General features: G+C 32.1%; 8 protein-coding genes across 8 annotated transcripts; 4 read left to right on the forward strand and 4 right to left on the reverse strand.

Moving 5' to 3' along the window:
• Positions 1–168: 168 nt before the first annotated feature.
• FLX1 (flavin adenine dinucleotide transporter FLX1) lies at positions 169–1119 on the forward strand (the record flags this gene model as incomplete). The annotated part of the gene is made up of 1 exon (XM_001646067.1): positions 169–1119. The coding sequence occupies one exon, from the start codon at positions 169–171 to the stop codon at positions 1117–1119; it is 951 nt and encodes a 316-aa protein (XP_001646117.1).
• Positions 1120–1454: 335 nt separating this feature from the next.
• Kpol_1039p9 (60S ribosomal protein uL13) lies at positions 1455–2568 on the reverse strand (the record flags this gene model as incomplete). The annotated part of the gene is made up of 2 exons (XM_001646068.1): positions 1455–2023; positions 2535–2568. 2 exons carry the CDS (start codon positions 2566–2568, stop codon positions 1455–1457), a joined length of 603 nt encoding a protein of 200 aa, XP_001646118.1.
• A 1320-nt stretch (positions 2569–3888) lies between these two features.
• On the reverse strand, positions 3889–6303 carry FKH1 (forkhead family transcription factor FKH1; the record flags this gene model as incomplete). The annotated part of the gene is made up of 1 exon (XM_001646069.1): positions 3889–6303. The coding sequence occupies one exon, from the start codon at positions 6301–6303 to the stop codon at positions 3889–3891; it is 2415 nt and encodes an 804-aa protein (XP_001646119.1).
• A 3525-nt stretch (positions 6304–9828) lies between these two features.
• Positions 9829–12807, forward strand: ASG1 (Asg1p; the record flags this gene model as incomplete). Its single annotated transcript, XM_001646070.1, has 1 exon — positions 9829–12807. The coding sequence occupies one exon, from the start codon at positions 9829–9831 to the stop codon at positions 12805–12807; it is 2979 nt and encodes a 992-aa protein (XP_001646120.1).
• Positions 12808–13511: 704 nt separating this feature from the next.
• On the forward strand, positions 13512–16574 carry MET18 (Met18p; the record flags this gene model as incomplete). Its single annotated transcript, XM_001646071.1, has 1 exon — positions 13512–16574. The coding sequence occupies one exon, from the start codon at positions 13512–13514 to the stop codon at positions 16572–16574; it is 3063 nt and encodes a 1020-aa protein (XP_001646121.1).
• Positions 16575–16723: 149 nt separating this feature from the next.
• RRT14 (Rrt14p) lies at positions 16724–17374 on the reverse strand (the record flags this gene model as incomplete). Its single annotated transcript, XM_001646072.1, has 1 exon — positions 16724–17374. The coding sequence occupies one exon, from the start codon at positions 17372–17374 to the stop codon at positions 16724–16726; it is 651 nt and encodes a 216-aa protein (XP_001646122.1).
• A 1863-nt stretch (positions 17375–19237) lies between these two features.
• Kpol_1039p14 (uncharacterized protein) lies at positions 19238–20131 on the reverse strand (the record flags this gene model as incomplete). The annotated part of the gene is made up of 1 exon (XM_001646073.1): positions 19238–20131. One exon carries the CDS (start codon positions 20129–20131, stop codon positions 19238–19240), a length of 894 nt encoding a protein of 297 aa, XP_001646123.1.
• Positions 20132–21484: 1353 nt separating this feature from the next.
• On the forward strand, positions 21485–25642 carry STH1 (RSC chromatin remodeling complex ATPase subunit STH1; the record flags this gene model as incomplete). The annotated part of the gene is made up of 1 exon (XM_001646074.1): positions 21485–25642. The coding sequence occupies one exon, from the start codon at positions 21485–21487 to the stop codon at positions 25640–25642; it is 4158 nt and encodes a 1385-aa protein (XP_001646124.1).
• Between the last annotated feature and the right edge of the window lie 1239 nt (positions 25643–26881).

Raw genomic sequence — 26881 nt, forward strand, 5'->3', positions numbered from 1 at the left:
CTCTTGATCTTGGCATCTATTACTATTTGTGCGCGATGCTTTAATCACTTCAACATTTAAAGATATTAGATATGATTCATATATAAGAAATGGTTTAAGATTAAGCCATCGTTTAAGTATTGTGATATTTGATGGTTATTGAATTCAATTTTATATAGAAGCAGGTAAATGTCAGAAGGGCTATCATCCATCCAGAAGGAAGCTATTTCTGGTATTACTACGGGGGCCATAACTACTATTGTTGTACATCCATTAGATTTGATAAAAGTACGATTGCAATTATTGGCTACATATAAAACTGATGGAGGTTATATAAAGGTATTAAAAAAACTGTTTAGTAATAGCAATGGTTTGAATCCTATGATTAAAGAGGTTTATCGTGGGTTAGGCATAAATGTATTTGGCAATTCGGTAGCATGGGCATTATATTTTGGGTTCTACCGGTTCTCTAAGGATATTATTTATCATCATTATTACTACAAAGGTGGGAGTAGTGTTACTGATTCAATTGATAAAGAAACCACTCATACAGATATTATTCATGATCAGAAAATGAGTTCTTTCATGTATTTAACTGCAGGTGTCATCAGTGGTGCAATTACTACACTATTAACAAATCCTATTTGGGTTGTAAAAACAAGAATAATGTCTACTAGTAAAAGTGAAATAGGATCATATACATCAACATATCATGGATTCAAAAGATTACTCGCTGAAGAAGGTTATTTAGGATTATGGAGAGGATTGGTTCCTTCATTCTTTGGTGTCTCCCAAGGCGCCATATATTTTATGGTTTACGATACATTAAAATTCAAATTCAGTTCAATTAGAACTGATAATACTGATAAACTAAGAAATTCAGAAATTATTTTAATCACGTCTCTAAGTAAAATGATTTCTGTTACTTCAGTTTATCCATTTCAATTGTTAAAATCGAATTTACAGAGCTTTAATGCAATTGATCAAAATTATACTTTAAAAAATCTAACCAAACTTATATATAAAGCAGATGGACTTAGAGGACTTTATAAAGGATTGATGGCAAATTTAATAAGGGCCATTCCTTCAACATGCATTACATTTTGTATATACGAAAACTTTAGGGGTTGGATTAAATAATTATTATAGGAACATTTCAAATAAGCATATATAGATATATCAATGAACTTTGTATTTTAACTTGATTGTAACTGAAGGGGCTAACATCCTAGTTACAATTACCATAGATTTACTTGATAATACATATTTTTTTAAAAACCAAATTTAAAATTCTAAAGATTATTATATTAATATTTCCTTATATAATTTTTGCTACCTTGTTAAAATGAATAATTATCTAAAAATACAAGTAACAATCAGTAATACAATACTAGAAAATATAATTGCATGTAATGGGAAAAAGAGAATGATGTTGTCAAAATTTCAATTTAATACTAATTTTTAAATCATTAAATTTAGTAACCGAAAGTAGCTAACTTCTTAGCAGCTTCAGATTCAGCGGCAGCAGCAGTAGCAGAAGCGACCTTCTTGTTGAAAGCCTTCTTCTTAGCGTAGTATTCAGCAGATCTGACCTTTCTCTTTTCTTCCAACTTGGCAACAACGTCTTCGTATTTCCAACCAACAGAAGTAGATAGCTTACCTAAGGTAGTGTACTTTCTACCTGGTTTCAATCTCAAAACTCTCAAAGCTTGTGGAACAACGACTCTCTTCTTCTTGTCGTATGGTGGTGGGACACCTTCAAAGACCTTTAATCTTTCCATGGCAGCCTTACCACGAGCAGTCTTGTGAGAGACCATACCACGGACAGCCTTGTAGAAGATTCTAGATGGGGCTCTGAAGTGGAATGGACCACGGGTCTTGTTGAAAGCAGTGGCCTTTCTCAAGTAGTCGTGGTACTTCAACTTGTTTCTGAAGAATTCACCAGAGATGTTTAAAGCTTCAGCTCTAACAACGACGATTTTTTGACCGTTCAACAATTGCTTGGCAACAGTAGAAGCCAAACGACCGACTAAATGGCCCTTACCTATTTAAAAAAAGACAATTGAAAATGATTTGTTAGTAAAAACATGATTAAAGACAATAATTAACAACTGGAATGGATATCGCTATAGTAATGAGATTAATAGTCTCTAGAAATACAGAACCTAGATTGATCGTATTTCATTCATAATCACAGGATCAAATTAATAGATGAAAATTCACAAATACAACGGTATATTTGTTCTTAACCACTATAATCAATTTTATATTAAATTAAACATAATGGATTGCTAAAATTACACTTTATTGATATAAAAATCATTGTTCTTGGTTCCATTCTTTGCAGACACTGTATATTTGAATAATCATCTTGACTCTCTAATTTGAGAAGTAGTAACCAATTTTTTTCTATTTTATTTTATTTTTGACTTTGGATCACTTGCTTTATATCAACGGTTCTCTTAAATCCATATCATATCAATTACAAATTGGCTTTATCCATTCACTAGTGTTAAACGTTATAATAATATTAAAATATCGATATTTCTACGTACCATCAATAACAACGACTGGTTCGAAAGTAGACATCACTTCTTGGTTGGTTGGTTGTATAAGGTAGTTTGAACAAACAGTAATAAATAAAAACCCTCTTAATATATAGAAAGCATATATATTAAACCTTTATTCGTGACTTTTCTTTAACCTGCCCTTTCACTAATATCCCATCAAACAGCGTTTAATTGATGCATTACAACATATTATTACACTAGGTAGAATAGGTTTATTGCTTACTAGCTCAGCTAGTTTCCACAGCTAATTTGATGAAACTTTACCAATGATGATAGATGATGGTTAGATGTTGTTACCTTCTGGCAATAGAATAATATTAGCCTGTCCAATGTCAGTATTTTCGTTATGGGATATCTGGAAGAATATCTATTGACGGTGGGAAAATGGGCATAACTCGATTTGACGATATAGAGAGATACCACACAGTTTGGGAGCCCAGGTTCTGCCAGGTCGGTGGTGGTGATGGTGGTGGTAGGAAGAGGTTGAGGTTTCTGGGCAGCGTGACGGAGAAACGTTTGGTGGGAATGGGGGAGGGAGGACAGTTCTAGAAGGAGGTCCTGCCTAGAGAGGATGAAACTGAACTAGTTTAGGGAGATTGTGGAAAATGAGAAGTTTCTGTTTAGAGAGGAATCGATTCGAAAGGTTAGCCTGCTTGGAGGATTTGGTTCAGCTGGAGTCTAGTTTATGGTGGGTACATGCCGCGGCAGGACTGAAAAATTAGATGGGAATGTTAACTGTGGGTACGGTTTGTTTTTGCGTCATCGCGTCGTTAGTTCGCTTTCTGTTTGATTTTTGGCAATTGGAGTTCAGTGGAAAAACGCGACTATGGTGAGAATCGTGAGAAACTCTAGAAGACTATAAGATGCAGACAACGCGAAATTATTTTTATTATGTATGGGTGTCAATGTTGTTGTGAATGTACGGGTGTCCAGAAGATAATAGTCACTCTAAATTGAAAATGTGGACCCGATCGGAGACAGTTTTGGGTTCACCTTTATTTCTTTGGCGTTGCTAATTTAATAGATGTTGCATTTACTACCGCTTAACAGGATAAAATAAAGACAGTTAAGTGTTAATAAATTTACCTTGCTTATATCAAAAGTCATCAAATAATTATCACGTTTCTGTTTACTTGTTGTTGTTTTATTGAGTGTAATCTATAATAATGAATTGTAAAATGAAATGTGGTTTTACGAACTAGTGAATATTTAAATGGCATTAAAGTGACATGTAAAAAGTGACTGATGGGATGTATATATATATAAATCTAAATTTACTTATATTTATATACTAAATCATGATAATTATTTATACATACATTTAAGAAAACTGTAAATTTCATTCATTAACCATGGAAATTTTAGCACCATCGGTTTCCAAAATTAATTCCTTGGTAGGTAGTTGACGTGCCGCCTTTGAGGGAGAAACATCGCCTTTACCGTCGTTATTATGGTTTTCATTATCATTGGCTTCATTTTCTGAAGAAATTCTTCTCTTCATAGAAGAAGCAGGGGTATTTGTTGCAGAGTTAAATTGAAGCAAGTTCCAAACATTTGGAGAACTACGGTCATTACTTGACTTGGCACTTGTTGGCGGGTTCAAAATACTAGTCGACAGTAAATTTTTGTCGTTCCCTAACATATTAATACTATTATTAATCTTGCTGTTTGATAAAATTCCATTCCCAAGTGTGCCTAAAGATTGGCCTCCACTTAATGTATTTTGCGATGGAGACCTTAAATGATTTGTAGATCCTCTCTCCGGCGTATATGCTTCCATCGGTGTTACATGGAAAGTTTTACTTGGTGACTGCATTAGGTTACTTCCTGAAGGAGATAAATGATTCATTGATACAGAAAATGAAGGGTGGTTTGGATTTGATGTAGAAGTAGAAGGAGGTAATAATGAAGACGTCGAATTTGTAGAAATATGGTTAGAAAGGGACGGCAATTGTGGAGTTCTTGTGATGCTAGGATTTGATGCATTATTAAAGGAAACTAGAGCGCTATTAGTCGGGTTATGACTTGAACCCACTGAAGTCGCAGGTTGTGGCGGCAATAATAATGTATTTGGGAATCCATCCGGTACAGAGGAAGCTGATGATGAGGAAGATTGATTTTGACTATGCTGATGATGTCTTTGTAAATCAACGGTTGGTTGAGCTTGTAATCGTGTTGTAGGATTTGGTTGTTGGTATTGTTGCTGCGAAGGATTTAAATTTGAGTACACATAACCATTATTAGATCCAGTGTTCTTTTTAGATGAGATATGATTATAATTACTTGGCTGATCTACAGCAGGATCATTTGGAGAAGGCAATTTGCTGTACTTTGACATGTGTAATTGAAGCTGTCTTGCAACTGATGAACCACGTCTTATTTTTGATACTTTTCCAGAATTCCATTTGTTCATAAAATCTTGTGTGTATGACTCGCTGATTCTCCATTTCATACCTTTACCAGGCTCATCTGGTTTTCTTGGGACTTTTTCAAATGCCTTATTTAACGACAGATTGTGTCTAATAGAATTTTGCCAACCTGTTTTAGCAAACCTATAATAAGCATAATTTGTTGAGATATACTTATAAATATCTGCTAGAGATATGATACCTTCTTTTGTCGATAGAATTGCCTGAGTAATCATTGTTGCATAAGAATGAGGAGGCTTTACATTTCTATTTTCGTCACGAGATAAGTCAGAAGCAAAATCAATTGGCGATGGGAAAGTTTGATTATTGTGATTTGAAGTGCTTGAATATGACGTTGGGTAGCTTGGTTGATTATGTTGTTGGGCGGTATTATTTGAAGATGAATCAGGAGATAGCATTAATAACGGGTTACTAGAATTTGAACTGCCATTTGATAAACTTGGATTATGGCTATTGCTATTGCTATAAAAAGATGCAGGGTTTGAAATTGAAGATGATGCAGATGATGGATTATTGCCATACATTTTGAATGTTCTAACTTGATTACTAGATATAGAATTTTGATATGTTTCATTTTGCTTAATAACATTTTGTATATTATTTGTATTCTGTTTGTAATAGTCTGAATTTTTAATTAAATCGTTTAATAGTTTACCACTTGAGGAGTTTGAGTTATCATATAACAACGATAATTGGGGTAACAGATGGGAAACCACAGAAGATAAAATTAGAGAATCCTGACCAGGTAAAATGAACATCATTTGGGTACCACCGATATCTAGAATAGTTCCAGAAGCTAATTGGATTGGTGAATTATTTACAGTAACTCTTTTAAAGTTTATCTTTGCACCATTTCTACCAAATAAATATAATTCCCAACCACCCAATTGCATGTTAAATTTTATCATTGCATGTTTTCTTGAAACGACTTTAGCAGGACCCAAATCTATGTTGACACTATTATTATCATTACTATGATTTGGCATAACCTCTGGGCCACCATTATGATCTGATGTGTTTCTACCGATTGTAATTTCTAAATCTTTTACGTAATAAGTCCAATTAGTACCAGAAATTTTTGCATAAGCTTGAACTTCACCAGCTACATTTTTATCATTTGAGTAAAATTTGGAAACGTTTGTAAATTGTTCAGGTGCTTCTAAAGTTGAAATGATCGAGTTGATCAAGTATTGATGTTGTTGTTGGTTATAAGAATTCAAATCTAATATACTGTCATTGTTGTATCGATTCCTATTCAGATTAATAGAATCTTGATCATTTGGATTGGTATTGTTATTATTACTATTCTTGTTGTTGTTATTCATTTTCAATTTAAAATATAGTGTTTGTTAACTAATTTTAAATGAAAATCAAATATATATTGAAATTAATATATCATTAATAGGTTTCTTTCCCTTTTATAAATTTGTATGAATATAAAGAGATGACACAGCAGATATTAAAAGTGGTATGATATACTAAATTCTATTAAAATAATAATATTATAATTATAATTATTATTATTATTATGTTTTTTTTAATTTGGAGAGATGGGAAATACCTTATCGATGATTTCTAAATAATGAAACGATGATTAGTATTAATGGTACTGTTGCTATTATTATTATTATTTTAATAATTATTGAAGGTTGGTATAATTATTGAAGGTTGGTATAATTATTAATGTTGATGATGAGGTGAACTATTTTACGTGTTAAAATAAATAATTTATTTTAATTAGGCAATAATATTAATTAATCAAATTTACGTTATAATTTTGTTTAATTAAAAAATTAATTTTTGTTTTCTTTCTGTCTTCTGTTTATGTTTACATTTTTCATAAATTGATTGAGCCAAATGACCGAAGAACAGTAACAACTAATAGATAAACAGTGACAAAAAGAAACGCTCAAGACCATACAAGTCAGAGCCTCAGACTTCACCGCAGAGAAGAGAGAAAAGGAAAACAAAAGTGAAAAGTGAAAATTGAAAAAATGAAAAAGATCGAACAACAGTTTCGGTGACATCACTGTCCACGAACAACCAACACAATAAAAAGGAATAGGTAAATAGGCAACGGATAAAGGAAAGAAAAATGGGGGGCACAGAGGGAGAAGGAAGAAAAAAACAGATGGAAACGTCGATACAAACATGTGACGAGAGCATACATGTCAATTTATATATCAGTCACATGATGCGACATATATATGGGTGTAGATGTAAATGTTTGCGATATATACTGTTCATCTCTATTGATGGTTAATACAAATGGGATGAAATCATGGTAAGTTGAATTTGAAAGTTCAGATCTAGCTTGCGATGCTCAACTGCATGTCAGCTGGCTAAAACGTATGCAATACATTTTACATTCAAATCGAAACCTTTCGTCTTAACTGAGGCAAGAGACAATAATAATCAATAGTATTGGTATAGTTTATTGGCTTTCCTCTCTTTATATGGTGTGATATATACTTACTTACACGATGTAAATATTGTCTTTTGTCGATTAGAGAGTGACACAAAAATTAACAAAAACCTTTGAAATATCTTTTTGTGGACAATTTTCCCTGAAGTGTCTGTCACACGACGCGTTCGGGAGAGTGAAAAGAAAATAAAGGCAAAAGACAGTGTCACAAAACCAATTGGGTAGCAACCATTCTCCTGAGACGCATACCCTGGTTACTGGTTTGTATCTGCCTTCCCAAATTAGACAATAAGTGTTATTGAAGAAGAACACCAGAAACATCAATTGAATATACAGATTGGAGTGGATAATTGGTTTTACTATTAGTCCAATATTGAAAGGATAAAAATATATTGTCTTGATTACATATCCCTAAATCCGTTTCTTAAAATAATTCAACAAATTGTTAAATAATGGGTGTTACAATCCAAGATTATGATAAAAAATACATTTTTACATGTTTCAAGTTGATCAACACTTTAAAGGATGGAATTTGAAAGAGGCTACCCGCAACGCTTACGAACCAAAACTAAAATCAAATAATTTAGCGAAACATAGATAAAAACCAGGGGAGAAGTGAGACAAGCAAATAAGTCAGATGATCAATAGCATAATAGACCATTCATATTTCAATCACATACATACCTCTTCCCGTCTGTGTTGCCCCGTTATAGACTAATAGATCTCTGTTGATCGATGTGGGAAACATAGTCACACTCTTTAGAGAAAACACAAGAGCAACAAACCAACCTAGAAGTTGACAACTGGGAGAGAAGACCCTGAACAAGAATGGGAACGATGACGCGTTTTTTTCCGAATTTGATCGGTCGCTCACAAGTCATTTCCAGTCCGTCCAAATTTTTCTCAACACAAATGCTGCCCCTCCTCCTACCTGCCTTCCTTATTACCAAGCGAACATTTAATAACATGAGCAACAAGACTCTCAGCCATGGCTTCGCACAGCATAGCTCTTTCGCTCGCTCTCTCGCTTGTTCGTTTGTTCTCACTGCCGTACACCTTCATGTCCTCTCTGTCTCAGTAGTTTCCTCTGAGAAAGGGGAAGTAAATCATATTTGGTAGCCTGATTCTCGTTGCTCTGAAATTTTAATTTTTCTCGTAATTTGATGGAAAAGGAAAAAGAAAACGTAAAAAGGATGAAAAAGAAAAGAAGAAAAAAGAAAGCCTAAAAGCATATAGTCGTTTGTTTCGTTTCATTTCGTTCCACTTCGTCTCTTTTCGGTTTGGTTTGGTTTGGTCTGGTTTGATTCGGTTCGGTTCGATTCGTTTGTGGCAAGATTATGGTTATTTCGTTATTTGGGTCTCCCCCTGCACTGTATTCTCCGAGAAAAGTTCATTTTTTGTATGGCATATAGGACAGTAAAGATAACGATTTTCGAGTGGTAGCCAGGTGGCTCATGAAACTTGTTTTATGCTGAAAACTGGGATACCCATTACCTTGAGTACGCCTCTGGAATTATTAGTTTTAAGTTCTTCAGAGGTATGTGAATTCATCTTTGCATTTGTGTTATAGTCAGATCTAATTAATGGATGAATGAATCCAAATCAGTTAATAAACTGGCTGATGATCCTAAATGTATATACTTACATGTATCTCTATGTTGTATCCATTTGAGTACTACCATCATTCTTTATCATTCAATTATTTACTACTCGTTAAGTTTAGTTTTAACAAACAAAGCGACAAACAAACAAACAAACAAACAAACAAACAAACAAACAAACAAACAAACAAACAAACAAACAAACAAACAAACAAACAAACAAACAAAATATGCACTGATCTCTCGTCTGCCTTCTCGAATTTCTGGTTTTGATATTTTTTTTTCTTTTTTTTCTTCCTGTTACAGTTTCGGTTTCGGTTTCTTCTGGGCTCAGGCTCGAGAACTTTTTTTCGAGAGGAAAAGAAAAAGAAAAATTATCGAGAATTTAAACTTATATCATCCATCATGTATCTAAATCAGATTTCGACATTACCATTCATTGTTGATTTATATACATACATTATTTCGATAACGTTTTTGGTTAGTAGTTAGTATCTCCTCGAATTTTACTGTTGGTATAAGTATATGTTTCGAGAATATATGGCTAACTTTGATATTAATTGATCACGCCCATTGCCGTTGCTATATTATTTCCTAGGTCTGGGGAAGTTTAGAACTATAGATATATAGAAAGGAAATTTTGATACTTTAAGGTACTCACCCATTCAAGAGTATATTTATTAATATATACATCAATACCTATTTGAAAGCAATATTACATTGGCTCAGCGACAACAAAGGGGACAGAAATATAAATTAGAAAGGAAGAAAAACAAGGCACTGTGTTTTATCTCGTATTTTGCCTTTTGAGTTAATTAAAAAAAATGTCAGTTAAACATGGTATTGATATAAATTCAAATAACAATAATATAAATACAAGTGACACTGGCTCATCGCAACAGCCTAAACGAAGAAGGGTTACACGAGCTTGTGATGAATGTAGAAAGAAAAAAGTGAAATGTGATGGCCAACAGCCCTGTATACATTGTACTGTTTATTCTTACAACTGTACTTATAATCAACCATCAAAGAGATCAAATTCTAATTTACAACACTTGAAGAATAGCAGTGAGAACCTAGCAAATAAAAATGAGAACATTCCATCAAACAACAACCATAATGACAATTACAACTACAATAATAATATTGATAATATCCCTGTAACACTACAACCAAATTCATTTGCAATGAATTCAAATTTTAAAAATAATAACTTAAATATGATGCATAACCAAATTACAAGCTTAAATATAATGAACAAAGAAAGTTTGGTAGACAAAAACATTAATATGATTTGGAAATATAAAAAATTCTTAAAAACAATATTACCACAATTGCCAGACTTAGAATCTATTGATACTACAATATTCGGAACTATGTTCTCAAATAAAAAAGGTGAATTTATTTCAAATTTGAACTCTACTATTTTAGAATATAATAATTTATCTGCAAATTTAAACTTAATGCCATTAATGACAAATTCCCCACTTATAGATTCCATGCCAAATAATTCAACATATCCTATATCAAGTCCTGGACAAAAATTAATGCTACCACCATTAAAGGTTGCCTTGTTATTTATGAAAAATTGTTGGGACTATGGTTGTGTCGTAATTAGATTTTATCATAGACCAACTTTTATTAAAAAATTAAATTCATTATACGAGACGTCTCCGGAGAACTTTACAGTAGAACAATTTGATTTTTTACCGTTATTCTATGCAACAATGGCAGTAGGTGCCCTGTTTACTAGAAATATTTATTCATTGAATCAATTAAACTTCAAAGAAAAATCAAATGGGGATAATGTAAATTCTAACTTTAATGACAATAAATACAACGATTCTAATGAAAATTTACATAATAACGAAGGTTTTAATTTTAATGATAGGACTGCTAATGAACATACTCCAAATGAGATGAATATTTCAACACCAAACTCTACATCAAACTTAGCAACTAATCAAAATTCTAAAACCCTGAATGGAGGGAACAGAAAAACTAACAAACAAAATTCGAGTTCAAAATCAAAATCAAAATCAAAATCAAAATCAAAATCAAAAATAAAATCAAAACCAAATACAAATGCAAATGCAAATTCAAATGCAAATTCAAATGCAAATGAAACTAAGGAACCTGATGAAACTGCATATTTTCAAGATGAAGGCTATAAATATTTTGTCGCTGCAAGAAATTTGATAGATATAACTAACGCAAGAGATCTAACTTCGATTCAAACCATCATTATGCTATTCTTATTTTTGCAATTTTCGGCAAGGCTATCTAATTGTTATTCATATATTGGTATTGCATTAAGAAACGCATTGAGAGAAGGTCTACATAGATTTGTCAATCCAAAGAGTTCTAATTTAAACCCTCTAGATATTGAAATGAGAAAAAGGGTTTTTTACACAATTTATAAATGTGACCTATATCTTAATTCAATGCTAGGGTTACCAAAATCTTTAAGCTCTGCTGACTTTGATCAGGTTTTACCAGTCGAACTTTCAGATGAAAATATAACAGAAGAAGGGTATTTTCCAGATAAACAAAATGGAGAGGTATCAAGTGCGGCCATAGCAAATTATCATACCAAGCTTATGTTGATTTTGGCTGACATCACTAAAGAATTATACCCTAATAAGAAGTCAAATAATATTGTATCTCATGAAACTGTCACACAATTAGAAATGCGTCTAGAAAACTGGATACAAAGTTTGCCACAGCAATTGAAACCAGGACCAAGTTCAGTATCTGATAAAATGATGAGTGGAAGAAGCCTTTTACATTTGACCTTTTTACAAGTGCAAATTATTCTATATCGACCTTTCATTCATTACCTATCTAAAAATTTGGGAACTAAACCAGATAATTTATCATTGCAAAGGGCCAAAAACTCAATTACTGTATCCAGAACAGTGATTCATTTAGCCAAAGACATGATATCGAAGGGTTTATTATCCGGATCTTATTGGTATGGGAATTATACATTATTCTATTCTGTTGCGGGCCTGTTGTACTACATGCATGAAGCTCAGCCAACGAATAAAGAGGAGGCAAAGGAATTTTATGGGATTTTACAAGATGCTGAAATAGGTAGATCAATATTAGTTAAACTTAAGGATTCGAGTTCTGCTGCCAATAGAACATATAATTTGTTAAATAAACTGTTCGAGAGGTTAAACTCCAAAACAATTAAGTTAACTTCGATGAATAATTCTCAACAACAAAATATTCAGGTGGCACAAAATATCCAAAGTGCCTCACCTGATGTTTACCAGAATAATAATTCGAATATTCCGCTAATGAATAGTAACGATTATTATAGGAATATGCCACAGCTAAAGCCTGCGGCATTTACACCTTCACCAATCCCTTCAGTTTCAAATTTATCTCCAGAAGAAATTGTTACATTATTCAAAACTGCAACAAATCAAAGTTCTCCAGAATTAAACCCACCTTCCATTAAGGAAAGTAAAAGTCCGATTATAAAAGAGGAAACTGCAGGCATGAACAATATTTTTGTATTTGATCAATCTTTGGTGAACAATCAACAAGAGATCAATAACCCATTGACGCAAACAATATCAAATGCCTCTTCTAAAACTAATTTTGTAATTCCAGAAGACAGGCAAAATCTAATACAAACCCAGGATCAAATACAAGGTCAAAATTCAATACAACCACCAATTGATGGCTACATGACTGATATATTTAATCAACTAGGTATTATGTTTTATGATAAAGTAGAACCATCGGGTTCTGGTAATGTTGGAATAAACCAAATGGGGAACAATAATTAGAGAGACTCAAAAGTTAATAAATGCATTTAATTATTAGGTTGGAAATTTATTATTTTAACATTTGATAAGATATTGAATTATATATTGATATATAGTTTTTTTAATAAAATATTCTTCCAATTAACCTTTTTCAACAGTATTTTTAATTTTAATGTAAGGAATACATATTTCTTAAAACAAAATGTTAAATTCAATAAATATATTAACGAAAAGGATTTAAAAAATTTGTTGCAATTGGAAATTTTGAATAAAAAATACTACTAAGAGACCAGAACCTTAAAAACTTGGGTTCCCATTGAAACTTCTCTCTGGTTTTTAAACCGTTTATAATCTGTTGAAGTCATCAAGCTTATAGTTGACTAAATTCATTACATTCAAAGACTCTAAGGGAAAGATTTATTCAAAGTATATCGATCAACCAACTATAATTAATCAATTACAGTATAATGTTCATATATAATCAATTTTGCCAACCTCATTTGTCTAATTTTATCTGTCTTCTGTCTCTTGCTACTGGCATTTTATCATGTTATGGTTAAAACCTTATTTTTTTTAAGCTTCCCATTACATGAAAATTAGCTTAGTCATATAAAAAAAAAATTTAAACAGTTGCTTGAGCTTACTTTTATGATATATTTATAAGAGTTGAAATTAGATATACACAGCCTCACAAGATTACCCTCAAAGTATTCAAGAATCTAAAAATGCAATTGGACAGTGTGCTTACGTCTTATATTGCTAATCTCGGTAATAATGATGCTAAGGCAGAGGAAATTTCCTCTGATATTGCAAAATCCATTAACTCGAAAGAGATAAAGCTGATAGCTGTTATAATGGCGTTAAAGGATGGATTCACTTCTGAAGAAGAATCTAGTAGAAAAAATTCTTTACGTTGCCTTTCTGACATTCTAGAGAGACTGGATAAGGAACTTTTATCACCAAATGAAGTCCCAGTCATATTTGAGTTTTATAAATCAAAGTTCGAAGATGATGCATTGATGAATGACGTTCTAGGAGGCTTCGATTCCCTGATCTCAATGAAGAATAGCTCAATTGATATGAGTAAAGATATTTTGGGCCTCATTTCTGAAAAATATTCAAATGACAAATATCTGGCGGCAATAAGATATAAAACTTTTAAAATATTGGAAGACATTTATACCAAATTTGGTGAAAAATACACAAATAATATTGAACTAACTAAATTATACATCAATTGTTTTTTGCATATAGCATCAGGTGAAAAAGATCCCCGTAATTTAATTATTTCCTTTAGATTGAATAAAATTATCACTACTTCCTTCAACAACATCGATGAGTTTAAGGAAGACCTTTTTGACGTTCTATTCTGTTACTTTCCTATATCCTTTACACCTCCTAAAAATGATCCGTATAATATATCAAGTGAAGAATTAAAGTTCTCTTTAAGATCTTCAATTGCTGCCACTCCACTGTTTGCTGAAGATGCTTTTGGAAATTTGATTGATAAGTTGACTGCTACTTCACCAAATGTTAAATGTGATACTTTACAAACTTTATCTGCATGTATTGATAATTTTGGGGGTAAACTGTGTCTTCAAGAGTGGTTACCAATTTGGAACGCTTTGAAGTTTGAATTAATGCATAATAGTGAAGGTGGTGATGTCGGAGTTGTTCTACCTAACCAAATTAATGAGGATATTAGAAGTTCAGATAATCCATACATCTTGGCACTATCTGTAATAAAAAGTTTAAGTTCAGCCCTATTAAATTTTGAAATAAGTGCTTTTGAAAAATTTTATAAACATATTTTTGAAGAGTTAAAACCAAACTTTAGTAACAATAAAGATTTGAAGCAAAGTTGCACAATTCTAGCAGCAATTGCTAGTACTAGCCAAGAAGCTTTCAATCCGGTTATTAAGAGTGTGTTACCTTTATTTTTGACAAACACTTCTGAAGTCTCTAAATTGAAATTGATCTTAATGAATCTTTCATTCTTTTTTGATTCATATATCTCCGTATATGGTTCATCTAATTTGAAAACAATTGAAGAAAAAGTCGCTGAGAATTCTCTAGAACCTTACAGAGATGAGCTATTAATGATTTTAAGTAAAGCTTTGACTGGAAGTTCAGATGCTGAAGTTACTTTAAGGACGTTGGCGGTAATCCAATTCACCAAATTGGTAAAAATGAAGGGATATTTGACTTCCGAAGAGGTGTCGCTTATAGTCCAATATTTAACAGAAACAATACTTACAGACGGAAATAAAAATATTTACTATGCATCACTCGAAGGCTTAAAGGTAATTAGTGAATTTTATGAAAATATTGTATTTGAAGTTTCATTGAAGAGAATGCTGACTTTGTTACCAGATAACCCATCAGATACGATAACAATTGGTTCTGATAAATTAGTATCCAAAGAAATTATATGTAAGGTTATCCTGGATTATACTAATTCAAGGCATATCCTGGTAAAAGAGAGCATTTGTTACATTACGGATAAGATATGTAATATTAGCACAAAAGAAGGTACAAAGGACTATTCATTTCTTCTAATCTCTACATTGTACTCATTATATGAGAACAACACAACCATAATTACAGAAGATGATGCTGATTTTATCAAAGCACACACACAAGACTCAGTGTTTAAGAGCATCTTACAAAACAAATCAATTTACGAAGATGATTTAAACTTTTCATTACTTTCAACAATTTGTTTTTTTATGCAATTGAAATGTTCTCGTAAGTTACACCAGTCAGACTTTTTAAAATACAATACATTGTTAATTGAGGAATATCAGATTCTAGAAAAACCTTCCAGGTATATGATATTGTACTCAAAGCTTTTGTCCAGTTTAGATAAGAAGATCGAATTCCATGATTCTACAATATATTTTGAAACTACAGCAAAGCTTTTATCCAGCCGATATGATGAATTTACAGATTTTGAGAAACTCGGATACCTGGAATTTTTGATGGTTCTAAGCAATAAATGGATTGACGAATCATTTATTAATGATTTCATCAGATGGGATAATTCAGAGATTCCAAACCTAGAAATTAATATTTGGATCACCAAGGGATTAATTATGAAGAATTCAAAGATAGCACCAGAATATCTGAGAAGATTTATTGAATTATTGAGTGATAAGAAAATTGGCTCTTTTGTTGCAAAATTATTTGAAATATTTGTTGTTGATATAGACTCATTCAAAACGTATAAGAACGTATCGTGGAGTAATAACATTAAAGTTTTATATAAGCAAAAGTTTTTCAATGATGTTTTCCATGTTCTTTTAGGCGAATTTAAAAAGCAATCTGATATTTCATTGAAGAGTAATTACTTGACAGCTCTATCATTGATCCTAAAACATATTTCCAATACTTTGGTGGAACCATTTTTAAGAGAACTTATCCCTCTAATTCTGGAAGCGCTAGACATGCCTAACTCCGAAGTTAAAATATCAGCATTAGAAACATTAATTCATTCTTCAGAGAAAAACGGTGTGTTGATCACAGAATATTTCAACTCTATCCTTCCATTAACATTGAAATTATTGAATAAGCATAGTTCTAACATTGCTAAAGTTAGGTTATTAGCATTAGAATTACTTCAAATACTTGCCGCCACTGTACCATTAAATTATTCAATAGCAGTTAAAGATGAAGTATTGCGTTCTTTAGTTCCTATTTTGGATGATCCCAAAAGAATTGTCCGCAGACAGTGTGTGAATGCTAGACAAAAGTTTTATGAATTAGGGCAGCCAACCGTACAACATTGATTATCTCGACGCATCGCAATATATGCATTTAAAAGAATAGTGTATCTATCTTGACTTTTATTAGAATTTTTTATTAATGTACAGAAATTGTTCATATACAGATATTATATATAAATATAGGTATATATGTGAGTGAGTAAGTTTATCTATTAGTAGTCATTTCTATCATCATCTTCATCGCTAGAATCTTCTTCATCACTTAAACCAACAGGAGCCAAACCTGGTGTCAAACCAGGATATCTATGGTCCATCGATGAATTTTTATCAGGATTTTTGAATTCTTTGAATTCCTTTCTTCTAGTTTTTCTCTTCTTTGATTTATTATATGATTGTGAATTTGAAGTTTGATCCAGTATAAATTTTTGGACGTCGTCTAGTTCTTCTTGATCGTCGGAATCTAGTTCTCTTGATTTAATCTTATTTAAATTTTTTGAAATGATTTTATTTAATTTTTTTTTTTCACTTAGAGTCAAATTGTTTTCAATCTTGTGTTTCTTAAAGATTTCTAAATCTGCAATTTCTTTTAATTCATTTTGTTTTATGACATTTTTCTTAATTTTCTTATTTTTCTTAATTTTATTTTTTTTAGTAAACTTATGGGTATCCAAATCCATAATTTCCAAATTTCTTTTCAGGTTACGATCGATAAGTTGTGCTTTTGAAGTTCCTTTTGAATTTTTCTTATTATTGTTGTTGTCATTTGATTTTCTCATTTTATTTGCACCAGGTAAGATGTTTGAAAGGAGGCTATTGACAGCCATAGTGGCTTGCAGTTCTGTAGCTTTCCCAGTAGATGACATTTTTAGTGATGTAATAGTGTAGTCCAAATTCCACGACACCAAGTTAGATTACTGGTTATCTGTATCAATGACGAATATATGTTGTTCTACCTAAATCTGAACCTTGAAAAGTGTCATCTATATATATATATATATAACTGTATATATATTGATATCTGCAATCAAGTTAGGTCATCTCATCTCATCTCATCTCATCTCATCTCATCTCATTTTTCTTGGTGGTGATAATTCACCAATCCATTTCGATATCACAGTTCGGCTAATTAGTTTTTCCAACATCGAGGGATCATTGGGAACGAACACGTGATCACGAGATTGAAAACAAGAAAAGCAAAAAAGAAACTACCGTCCACAATGACCACTGCTAGAGAATATAAATCATGGACAAGAGATGGCTTCTAACCCCATCCATACAGTACAGAGTGCACTATAGATGGTATTTTTGGATGTCTTGGGCAAGATCGGGGACATCACGTGAATCTGATTTGGAATGCAAGAGCACTAACATAATATGCTGTATAGTAGCTATAGTAACACGGATAGTGTACCTGTAAGAAAAGAAATGTTCAAGGTGGATGCTGATTGTTATAGAAGAATGGTAAAAGTAGTTCCTATTATGGGTAGGTTCTGACGGTCTCATATATGTTGATAAGAATCAATAGATGGGTTACACATGACTGGTGATCCAAGTAATAATTGTGGTATTATTTTTGATTTCACTAATAACCCCCGATAGAGTTACACACTTTGCTAAATATTTGAGTTCTGATATTAAATATGGAGTCAATGAAGGTACTGTTAATTCTGACGTTTCATTAGATGTTTTAAAAGACTATAATTCTGGCTTAGATTTTATTAATTCAAATGAAGGGGATATTGTTTGAACTAGTTAGGGTACTAAACAAGATATTGACGGTACAGCTGGTCCTCCTTATGACGAAATTGCAGAATTTTTAGGAGATGACGTAATTTACTTGTTTATGGTGAAAATAGAGATATTGCTAAACACACTTATGATATATGTAAACTAGAAGAAATATATTTAGAAAAATGTAAAATATTAAAAATTCTAGAAATTGTTTTTGGTGTCATTGGTGTATTGGCCGTACACTTAGAACCAGGAACTGGTTTAATGGCTAATACAACACTGGCTATAGGCAAGCTAATAGATGTTGTGACAGCGGTATTCGGATTGTTTGGATCGATCTATATTCAAAGGAATAAAAACAGGTACTGAAATTAATGAAATAGCCAGTACTTTAAAAATAAATAAAGAAGATACATGTTTCCAATTTAAATAAGTTTAAATATGCTATATAATATCATTTGTTGGCAAAGTTGTTAATGTCTATAAAACTTGATTTATCAAAATTAAATAACGGATGATGATCTAAAGTTTCATTAAGATCTATATCGTCCAAATAAAGTTTAAGAGGTGTGTCTAAAACAACTTCATTTTCAAAATCAAGATGTTTTAGAAAATACCCTTTTTTATTTGCCAATTCCAATTGATGAGACTTAATTTCATCATTATTAAAAAATAAAGCATATTTATATACATCAATATCTGGATCTATTTCATCTTTAATCGAATTATAATAATAATTATACCCTTCTATGATATATAACAAAACTACCTGATATTTACTAAAATATTTCAATAAATAAGCCCCCAAAAAATCAGAACAAATAATCTTACTATTATTATACAACCAAAAGGGTTTATATTTTATAACCAATTCCTCACAAAAAACACCGTTAATTAATAAATTAGACACTGCATTCTTAATAACAATATCTGGAAAACCATCTAAATTTTTAACAACATAACAAGCAAATAAACTGTTATTTAAAGCATTGTCCTTATCGATCAATTGTGAGATTATAATATTCTAAATTCAAAGAAGTTTCATATAATTCATTATAAATTATATTCTGATCCAATTGATTATAATCTAAAAATCCCAACCCTAAAGTATTATCAAATTTATCTAACATATAACAATCAGAATCATATTCATCCCAAGAATACTCTAATAATTCATCATGAATTAAACTCATATTATATTTAGTAAAAACCTTTTGAGAGAAAAAATGATTAATATAAATATCATCACTATCTACATCTTTTACTTTTCTATTATACGTTAAATGATTACCAAATTTTATAAAACTATTATTAAAAGAAGAATCAATTATATCATCTTCATTACAAAAATTCAACATACCATAATTATTGAATTTTTTAGCCAATGAAATACTAGAACGAAACAATTGAACTAAATTTAAACTAGAATAAACATCATTCCAACTATTAAAAACACATATAAAATAAACTAAATAATTATATAAATCATTTATCTTAATCAATTTCAAACAAGTTTCTTTCAAGGGGATATTAGGATACCAAATACAAGCAGGAACATAATTTTTAACTACATCATCATCTAAATAATTACTCATAATAAATCTAGCTGAAATATTCCTCAAGATATATTTATTCAAAGCAATACCCGAATTTCGTAATTTATAAGCAAATGTAAAACTAAACCTACAACCTCTGGAAATATAATAAGTTAAAGCATTATTTAAATCAAGCTCTCCCAATTTAACTTCATCATCCTTATATCCACGAAAATATACTAATTCAGTACCAATGAAATTCTTATAAAAATTATCAAAATCGCCAACATAAGCAGCGAAACAAGCTTTATAATATTTATTTGATATGTTATTTAATATATTTAAACTGGACATTCTTTTATATAGTGAAAATGTTTTAAATAATTGGAATATGTCAATTGCTTTGGTTAAGAATCCTGATTGAACCAGATCCGGTTCCTTATGAATTTAAACAAAATCCATGAACTAATAATCAATCAATTGCAATGACCAAGTATTACAATAAACAATTAGAAGGGTCCTATAGAACCAACATACTTTATAACACAGTATGCAACATAAACACTACAACCTCAGTCGAAACCACCTAATCTCCAGACCTCATCTCATCTCATCTCATCTCAAAAGAGTTCATACCAAAGGGTTGAAGATGTGTCACATGACAGTTACCCTCACAACACCACAATACCGTTTCTTTTTATTACACGTGACCAAACATCATCCACCACGAACGTTTGTTGTCGTCGACCATTTTTCCGTCTGCAATGACACATACATGTTTAGGTGGTGTGTGGTGCTTCTCCACCACTTTCTCTGTCTCTGGCCATCATTTTTTCCTGTTTTCCTGTTTTTTTTGTTTTTTTGGACGAAATTTTCCATCGCCCAACTGAGAGAAGAAACAAACAAAGAGAGAGAGAGCTAAAGGAAAAAAAATAAAACATTATACACCTAACCTAACCCAACCAATATTGATATTGATATTGATATTGAAATTTACAAAGCTTATTTCGTTCCACTACGTTAACATATGGAAATTTAAACATTGAAATTTACATCAGATTGTTTATACACGAAAAGATACTATTGTTTCCTGTTTTTTTAAACCGATCTAACTATTTCAAAGCCATTTTCAGTCCAGTGTCTTTGAAATACTTACTGCTAGTCACAAGACAAAAAGAGGTTTTGAATTTTTCTTTTAGAGAAAAATAACAGAAGATATAGATAGTTTATACACAGTATACCAAACCATACAATACACTAGGAAAAATAAATTCACAAGTTAGCGTACTGCCGGTAAAGTAGAGTAGAGTAGAGTAGAGTAGAGTAAAGTAAAGTAAAGTAAAGTGACTTCGACACATATAGAAAAGAGGTACAGGAACATCACATTACATTACACTACGTTACGTTTACAAATAAACTATTAGAAAGATAATTTAAAACCAAGACTAATTGGTGCAAAACTTTTATTTGGTGACATCCAAAGAATAGTAATAAATAAAAGTTGTTTTATACTTATTGTTAGTGTGAGGAGACAAAGAAATACTATTTGTTATTCCTTTTGGGTTCTAGTACACAAAGAATAAATCCAATCAGAGACACTCTCTTGCACACAAGTTAGCTATAGACCGACCGTGTTTTGATTTGATTTGATTTGTTTCGATTAGAATATCCACAAACATATTGCAACAAAAAACACAACAACAGAACATGAGCGTAACTACTGCAACCCCAAGCACCAATGTTGTCCAACAACAACAGCAACAGCAACAGCAACAGCAACAGCAACAACCGACTCCACCACAACCACAGCTGCAAACTGGAATAGTGGCGGAACAACCACTTTTAAACGGAAAAATTACTGTAAAAGTAGAAGATATTAAAATACCATTGCCTAACACCACAGGACAGTTACAACAACTTATATATAGATACAAAGCTATATTAGATTATCCTGATGACAACAAATACGAAATTAACGCCATCGAAAACGTATTGCGTAAAATCTCGTATGATCAAGATCAATATTTGAAAAATCTGGATGATTTGAGAAACTTTAAAAATGATCAATCAATGGAATATAATGATGAAATCTTACAAAAACAATTATTAGCATTGAAACTTATCGAAAAAGATTTAGACTTCCCTGAAGAACTATTAGAATCTTTCTTCCCCAATGAAGAAAGTTTTAATGGCAGTACTACCACTACTACCAACAATAATGATGATGTTAATGAAGAAAACGTTAATGAAATAAATGAAACAAAGAATTCAAAGTTATTCAAACCAATAAAAATTTCATTGGATTTTGAATCAAAATCCAAAGCTTTGGGTCTGTCTTCAAAAATTTCAAACATGCCAGAAAATAAATTAGGACATTATAAAATTGAATCAAATATATCCACCCGCATAGCTAAAAGAATAGGCGAACTAGAAAGATTGCCTGCAAACTTAGGTACATATGATTTAGAAGATGCATTAGAATTTGTAACCAAAAGTGATATTCCTTCAAGTATTGATAAATTGAAAATTAGTGCATTAATTGAATTGAAGTGCTTGAAGTTATTAACAAAACAAAAGTCATTGAGACAAAAATTAATACACAATGTAACAAATCAAGCCCATCATAATATTCCCCAATTCCGTGACTCCCCATTTACAATGGCAGCTCAAAGAGCAGTCCAAGTCAGAAGTAAAGTCAATGTACCACAAACAGTCAGACTTGCAGAAGAACTTGAAAGACAACAGTTATTGGAAAAAAGAAAGCTTGAACGTAATTTGCATATGAAGAAATTAAATGATATAATAGAAACAGTTCAAGAAAACTTGGAAAATAAATGGACAAAACGTGATCGTGGTGCTCAATTTGGTAGAATCTTCCAATCATTACATACTCAAATAGAAAAAGATGAACAAAAGAGAATTGAAAAGACTGCCAAACAGCGTTTAGCAGCTTTGAAATCTAACGATGAAGAAGCCTATTTGAAATTATTGGATCAAACAAAAGATACAAGAATTACACAATTGTTGAAGCAAACTAACACATTCTTGGATTCTTTATCTCAAGCGGTTAGAGTGCAACAAAATGAAGCTAAAGCCCTTCATGGTGAAGAAATTACTCCTATTACGGACGAAGAGAGAGAAAATGTTGATTATTATGAAGTTGCTCATAGAGTTAAGGAAAAGATAGAAAAGCAATCTTCAATTCTTGTTGGTGGTACCTTAAAGGAATATCAAATCAAAGGTTTAGAATGGATGGTGTCTTTATATAATAACCATTTAAATGGTATCTTAGCAGATGAAATGGGTTTGGGTAAAACAATTCAATCCATTTCTTTAATCACTTATTTGTATGAAGTTAAGAAAGAAACAGGTCCATTTTTAGTCATAGTTCCATTATCAACCATCACCAACTGGACTTTAGAATTTGAAAAATGGGCACCAAGTTTAACAACAATTATATATAAAGGTACACCAAACCAGAGAAAAGTTCTTCAAAACCAAATTAGATCAGGTAAGTTTGATGTGCTATTAACGACCTATGAATATATCATTAAAGACCGTTCATTATTGTCCAAATATGATTGGGCCCACATGATTATCGATGAAGGTCATAGAATGAAGAATGCTCAATCTAAATTATCATATACAATCCAACATTACTACCGTACTAGGAACAGATTGATTTTGACTGGTACCCCATTGCAAAATAATTTACCAGAGTTATGGGCACTATTAAATTTCGTTCTACCAAAAATTTTCAACTCAGCTAAAACATTTGACGAATGGTTCAATACTCCATTTGCTAATACCGGTGGTCAAGAGAAATTAGAATTGACAGAAGAAGAGGCGTTATTGATTATCAGAAGATTGCATAAAGTTTTAAGACCTTTCTTACTACGTCGTTTAAAGAAAGAAGTCGAAAAGGACTTACCTGATAAGATCGAAAAGGTTGTTAAATGTAAGTTATCAGGTTTACAACATCAACTGTACCAACAAATGTTGAACCACAATGCTCTTTTTGTTGGTGCTGGTACTGAAGGTGCTACAAAGGGTGGTATTAAAGGTTTGAATAACAAGATTATGCAACTAAGGAAGATCTGTAATCATCCTTTCGTTTTTGATGAAGTTGAAGGTGTTGTCAATCCTACTAGAGGAAACTCTACTTTATTGTACCGTGTGTCAGGTAAGTTTGAGTTACTAGATCGTGTTCTTCCAAAATTTAAAGCTTCTGGTCACAGAGTCTTGATTTTTTTCCAAATGACTCAAGTAATGGATATTATGGAAGATTTCTTAAGAATGAGAGACTTAAAGTATATGAGATTAGATGGTGCAACCAAAGCTGAGGACAGAACGGATATGTTGAAGGTATTTAATGCCCCTAATTCCGATTATTTCTGTTTCTTATTATCTACCAGAGCTGGTGGTTTGGGTTTGAATTTACAAACCGCTGATACTGTTATTATTTTTGATACAGATTGGAATCCACATCAAGATTTACAAGCACAAGATAGAGCTCACAGAATTGGTCAAAAGAATGAGGTCAGAATTTTAAGATTGATTACAACTGATTCCGTGGAAGAAGTTATTCTTGAAAGGGCTATGCAAAAGTTGGATATTGATGGTAAGGTTATCCAAGCAGGTAAGTTTGATAACAAATCTACCGCAGAAGAACAAGAAGCATTCTTAAGAAGATTACTTGAAAATGAAACTCCAAAAGATGAAGAAGACGATGCTGAAATGGATGATGAGGAATTGAATGAGATTTTAGCTCGTTCCGAAGAGGAAAAAGTGTTATTTGATAAAATTGATCAAGATAGAATGGCAGCAGAAAAGGCTGAAGCTAAGGCCCAAGGTCTGAAACAAGCATTGCCAAGATTAATTCAATCTGATGAACTTCCAGAAGTATTTACTGAAGATATTACTAAGCATTTACAAGTCGAACCTGTTGCAGTTGGCAGAGTTAGAGAAAAGAAGAGAGTTTACTATGATGATGGGTTAACTGAAGAACAATTCTTACAAGCTGTTGAAGATGAGAGCGTTACATTAGAAGAAGCCATTCATAAGAGACGTGCTGCAAGAGAAAAAAGAAAGCGTAAAACTGAAGACAGCGATGAAGTTGGTACAATTGAGAACACTCCAGAACCATTATTGCAAGATGAAATTGTAGATGAAGTAGTTAAAGTTGAACCTGCTCCGCCTAAAAGATTACCTGGTAGACCAAGAAAGAGAAGATTACCATCAGAGCCCCCAGAGGATGAAGTTGCTGCTGGTACTGAACCAGAAGCTAAAAAGCCTAAATTAAAGATTAAGCTAAAATTGAGAAAAGAAAATAATGTTAGTGAAGAAGCTGTAATCGATGAACCTGTAGCTAATGAAGTTGCAACTAATGAGGTTGTTGCCAATGATGTTACTGAAAAGGTGAACAACGTGAAGAAGGGTAAGAAGGAGAACTCTACAACTAAGGTTGAATCTGGAGGAGCTGAAATTAATCATACACCTAAAGGTAAGAAAGGAAGGAAGAGTTCCTCATGCGAATTTACACCTAAAATCGACGAATTGGTGAAGTCCATGCGCCAAGTTCTCGACGAAGGAGACGAGCATCAATTAACGGCAATATTTGAAAAGCTACCCTCCAAGAGATTATATCCTGATTACTACACAGTTATTAAGAAACCTGTTGCTATTGATACCGTTTTAAAAAGCTGTAAAAGTGGTCAATATAAGAGTATTCAAGAAGTTCACGAAGATCTACATATAATGTTTGAAAATGCCAAGTTTTACAACGAGCCTGGATCCTGGGTTTACAATGACGCAGTTAAATTGGACGAATACGTCGATAAATGGTTCAAAGACAACTCAAATTAGGGTGGTATATGAAAGAAATATTATGCTATACTATATTACATTATACCGAGATATAGTCGATCATTGAATTACTGAAGTATATATATTTTTCCGCCTTTTCATTCCCACGTAAATAGTACCGTTGTTAGATGTACATATAAATGTATCTATATATAAATATTAAAAAGCCTGTAACAATAATACAATAAAGCCAATTATAGATAATTCTTTTTTGTTTCTTCTTTTTTTTCCTTCATTTTATAACTTAACTAGTCACACATACTGTTGTAGCCATCATTAGCGCTGTCCCCTATGCAAATAATTAATTATAAACTGAGATGAGAAAGAAACATACGTAAATCCATAAACCCAAAATCTATCAATATACACGAGGAAGTTGTCACGTTTCTATTCAAAATTTCCTTTGAACAAAGAATTTGATTTTGACCAATGAGAATCCAATTCCGATGAACGCAATTCGAGAAATGCCGCTGCCCTCTCTCACTGACCGAGTTTCCTCCCCATAGCGACACACAAATGGTTTTATGTGGTTGCCGTTATTACTATTCTTTCTCTTTGGTTTCTTTATTTTAATTCGTTTCCCCCATCTGTTTCTCCCGTCGGCCCCTGAGATATAACGACATTGAATAGAGCAATAAACAATATACAATATAATCGACAACTGACAGGTGTGGCAAGCAAGAGAACGACGCATAATTGTCTCTTCCAGAGACAATTCCCGGCATCGGTTCCGAGCCATTCAACAAAATTTTACCAAGCTGGCTGGCGTCTCTTCCCCTCATGCTACTGGAGACATTACATATCAAGACAAACCTCATGAGTAAAATGAGACATCCAGCGAGCGATATCGCTTGTTCTTCCTTTTTTTTCTCACAACTCCCCTAAAATCGTATTTAGTGAGACATATATGCATACGATAAAAGAAAACAGAAGCCATACAAATCACCATACCGTTTGCCGTTCTCTTTCCTCTCTCCCCCTTCTTTCCACTCACACCATCTCTCTTGGACGCTATTGGGTTTTTCGTCTATCCAGTTTTTGTGGCCATTAATAATTAATGGTATAGTATAGTACAGTATAGCTTAGTTTGTGTTGAAACGATTCAATTCAGATGTGTGAAAAAAGAAGTAGGAAAAAAGAAATAAAAAACACTACATACAAACTGCAAATGCAAGAAAGTGACCAAAAATCTCAGTTTCGAAAGTTATTGTATTTGGGATCAATTCTGCCTTCTTGCCC

The sequence above is a fragment of the Vanderwaltozyma polyspora genome, genomic scaffold (assembly GCF_000150035.1).
Source record: "Vanderwaltozyma polyspora DSM 70294 KpolScaffold1039 genomic scaffold, whole genome shotgun sequence".
Classification (NCBI taxonomy): Eukaryota; Fungi; Ascomycota; class Saccharomycetes; order Saccharomycetales; family Saccharomycetaceae; genus Vanderwaltozyma; species Vanderwaltozyma polyspora.